The sequence below is a fragment of the Salminus brasiliensis genome, chromosome 6 (genome assembly GCF_030463535.1).
Source record: "Salminus brasiliensis chromosome 6, fSalBra1.hap2, whole genome shotgun sequence".
In the NCBI taxonomy this organism is placed as follows: Eukaryota; Metazoa; Chordata; class Actinopteri; order Characiformes; family Bryconidae; genus Salminus; species Salminus brasiliensis.
The window spans coordinates 46,263,646-46,267,986 of NC_132883.1; the positions used below are offsets into that span (position 1 = coordinate 46,263,646).

Genomic DNA, 4,341 nt, shown 5'->3' on the forward strand with positions numbered 1-4,341 from the left:
CGTTGAAGTTGGTGATGAGACCGGCTCGGAGAGATGACTTCTCCTCCTCTGAGAGAGCGCTGAGTACAAACAGCAGAACACAGTTCAGTCACAGTCCTCAATTACGACCACCGCCTAATTACTCCTACTGAGTATTAGTACCGTCAGAAACCCTACCGCCTAATTACTCCTACTGAGTATTAGTACCGTCAGAAACCCTACCGCCTAATTACTCCTACTGAGTATTAGTACCGTCAGAAACCCTACCGCCTAATTACTCCTACTGAGTATTAGTACCGTCAGAAACCCTACCGCCTAATCACTCCTACTGAGTATTAGTACCGTCAGAAACCCTACCGCCTAATCACTCCTACTGATTATTAGTACCGTCAGAAACCCTACCGCCTAATCACTCCTACTGAGTATTAGTACCGTCAGAAACCCTACCGCCTAATCACTCCTACTGATTATTAGTACCGTCAGAAACCCTACCGCCTAATCACTCCTACTGATTATTAGTACCGTCAGAAACCCTACCGCCTAATCACTCCTACTGATTATTAGTACCGTCAGAAACCCTACCGCCTAATTACTCCTACTGAGTATTAGTACCGTCAGAAACCCTACCGCCTAATTACTCCTACTGAGTATTAGTACCGTCAGAAACCCTACCGCCTAATTACTCCTACTGAGTATTAGTACCGTCAGAAACCCTACCGCCTAATTACTCCTACTGAGTATTAGTACCGTCAGAAACCCTACCGCCTAATTACTCCTACTGAGTATTAGTACCGTCAGAAACCCTACCGCCTAATTACTCCTACTGATTATTAGTACCGTCAGAAACCCTACCGCCTAATCACTCCTACTGATTATTAGTACCGTCAGAAACCCTACCGCCTAATCACTCCTACTGATTATTAGTACCGTCAGAAACCCTACCGCCTAATCACTCCTACTGATTATTAGTACCGTCAGAAACCCTACCGCCTAATTACTCCTACTGAGTATTAGTACCGTCAGAAACCCTACCGCCTAATTACTCCTACTGAGTATTAGTACCGTCAGAAACCCTACCGCCTAATTACTCCTACTGAGTATTAGTACCGTCAGAAACCCTACCGCCTAATTACTCCTACTGAGTATTAGTACCGTCAGAAACCCTACCGCCTAATTACTCCTACTGATTATTAGTACCGTCAGAAACCCTACCGCCTAATTACTCCTACTGAGTATTAGTACCGTCAGAAACCCTACCGCCTAATTACTCCTACTGAGTATTAGTACCGTCAGAAACCCTACCGCCTAATTACTCCTACTGAGTATTAGTACCGTCAGAAACCCTACCGCCTAATTACTCCTACTGATTATTAGTACCGTCAGAAACCCTACCGCCTAATTACTCCTACTGAGTATTAGTACCGTCAGAAACCCTACCGCCTAATTACTCCTACTGAGTATTAGTACCGTCAGAAACCCTACCGCCTAATTACTCCTACTGATTATTAGTACCGTCAGAAACCCTACCGCCTAATTACTCCTACTGATTATTAGTACCGTCAGAAACCCTACCGCCTAATTACTCCTACTGAGTATTAGTACCGTCAGAAACCCTACCGCCTAATTACTCCTACTGATTATTAGTACCGTCAGAAACCCTACCGCCTAATTACTCCTACTGAGTATTAGTACCGTCAGAAACCCTACCGCCTAATTACTCCTACTGAGTATTAGTACCGTCAGAAACCCTACCGCCTAATCACTCCTACTGATTATTAGTACCGTCAGAAACCCTACCGCCTAATTACTCCTACTGAGTATTAGTACCGTCAGAAACCCTACCGCCTAATTACTCCTACTGATTATTAGTACCGTCAGAAACCCTACCGCCTAATTACTCCTACTGATTATTAGTACCGTCAGAAACCCTACCGCCTAATTACTCCTACTGATTATTAGTACCGTCAGAAACCCTACCGCCTAATTACTCCTACTGAGTATTAGTACCGTCAGAAACCCTACCGCCTAATCACTCCTACTGAGTATTAGTACCGTCAGAAACCCTACCGCCTAATCACTCCTACTGATTATTAGTACCGTCAGAAACCCTACCGCCTAATTACTCCTACTGATTATTAGTACCGTCAGAAACCCTACCGCCTAATTACTCCTACTGAGTATTAGTACCGTCAGAAACCCTACCGCCTAATTACTCCTACTGATTATTAGTACCGTCAGAAACCCTACCGCCTAATTACTCCTACTGATTATTAGTACCGTCAGAAACCCTACCGCCTAATTACTCCTACTGAGTATTAGTACCGTCAGAAACCCTACCGCCTAATTACTCCTACTGAGTATTAGTACCGTCAGAAACCCTACCGCCTAATTACTCCCGTCAGAGCGGAGAGGAAGTGAGGGTCTTACTGCGGGGCAACTCTCCTCCAGTACCGATCAATCCCGTTCTTGAAGTAAAGAACAGCCAGCCAGCGCACGTTCACATCCAGCATGTGGTTATTGAAGATACTCTACACACACACACACACACACACACATACACACACACACACATACACACACACACACACACACTTAATCAGCACTTTAGACACAAGGTTGAAAAATAGAGCTCCACCAACATCTTTCCCTGCAGCTCCACCCACATGGACCACCCTACATCTCTCCTCCCTCCACAGACCCCAAACATGCAGAAACATGAGTGGAGCTATGGGACAGGTGGTTCAGTTACCGTGGGCGGGGCTACAGGACAAGTGGCACAGTGGGCGGGTCTATAGGACAGGTAGTGCAGTGGGAGGGGTTATGTGTCAGGTAGGCGGGCTCTATCTTACCAGCAGTACAGAATAGAAGCCGGGCTGTGTCTCCCACTGTCGGAGCTGCTCCTCCGCAGGCTTCAGCTCGGCCGTGTTCTGGCTGGTAGCCTGGGTCAGAGCTTGCAGAACCACGGAACCAGCACTGTGGAGGTCCATGGTTGAGCCTACACACACACACACACACACACACACACACACACACACACACAGTCAGTATTATTGTAACTGAAGTATAGATTTGCAAAATAAACCAACAACACCATCCCAATAACTACATCCCCACTACCAACAACACCATCACCAATAACTACATCCCCACTACCAACAACACCATCCCAATAACTACATCCCCACTACCAACAACACCATCACCAATAACTACATCCCCACTACCAACAACACCATCACCAATAACTACATCCCCACTACCAACAACACCATCACCAATAACTACATCCCCACTACCAACAACACCATCCCAATAACTACATCCCCACTACCAACAACACCATCACCAATAACTACATCCCCACTACCAACAACACCATCACCAATAACTACATCCCCACTACCAACAACACCATCACCAATAACTACATCCCCACTACCAACAACACCATCCCAATAACTACATCCCCACTACCAACAACACCATCCCAATAACTACAACCCCAACACCATCACCAATGACTACATCCCCACTACCAACAACACCATCACCAATAACTACATCCCCACTACCACAACACCATCCCAATAACTACAACCCCAACACCATCACCCAATAACTACATCCCCACTACAACAACACCATCCCAATAACTACAACCCACTACCAACAACACCATCACCAATAAATACATCCCCACTACCAACAACACCATCACCAATAACTAAACCCCAACACCATCACCAATAACTACATCCCCACTACCAACAACACCATCCCAATAACTACAACCCCCAACACCATCACCTAATAAACTACATCCCCACTACCAACAACACCATCCCAATAACTACAACCCCCAACACCATCACCAATAACTACATCCCCACTACCAACAACACCATCACAATAACTACATCCCCACTACCAACAACACCATCCCAATAGCTACAACCCCACTACCAACAATACCATCACCAATAAATACATCCCCACTACCAACAACACCATCACCAATAACTACAACCCCCAACACCATCACCAATAACTACATCCCCACTACCAATAACTACATCCCACTACCAACAACACCATCCCAATAACTACAACCCCACTACCAACAACACCATCCCAATAACTACAACCCACTACCAACAACACCATCCCAATAACTACAACCCCACTACCACAACACCATCACCAATAACTACATCCCCACTACCAACAACACCACCACCAATAACTACAACCCCAACACCACACCAATAACTACAACCCCAACACCATCACCAATAACTACATCCCCACTACCAACAACACCATCACCAATAACGTACATCCCCACTACCAACAACACCATCA

The 4,341-nt window shown here is 45.8% G+C and overlaps 1 protein-coding gene across 1 annotated transcript in view; it reads right to left on the reverse strand.

Annotated features, from left to right (window-relative positions):
- Positions 1-2,990, reverse strand: part of ipo11 (importin 11) — a 52,267-nt gene extending 49,277 nt beyond the window's left edge. The window contains exons 1-3 of the mRNA XM_072682604.1: positions 2,829-2,990; positions 2,407-2,507; positions 1-59 (exon numbers count right to left, since the gene is read on the reverse strand). The exon at positions 1-59 is cut by the window's left edge and continues 14 nt beyond it. Of these exons, the coding sequence (XP_072538705.1) occupies positions 1-59; positions 2,407-2,507; positions 2,829-2,966 (298 nt within the window). The 5' untranslated portion in view covers positions 2,967-2,990. The remainder of the gene's footprint in view (positions 60-2,406; positions 2,508-2,828) is intronic.
- Between the last annotated feature and the right edge of the window lie 1,351 nt (positions 2,991-4,341).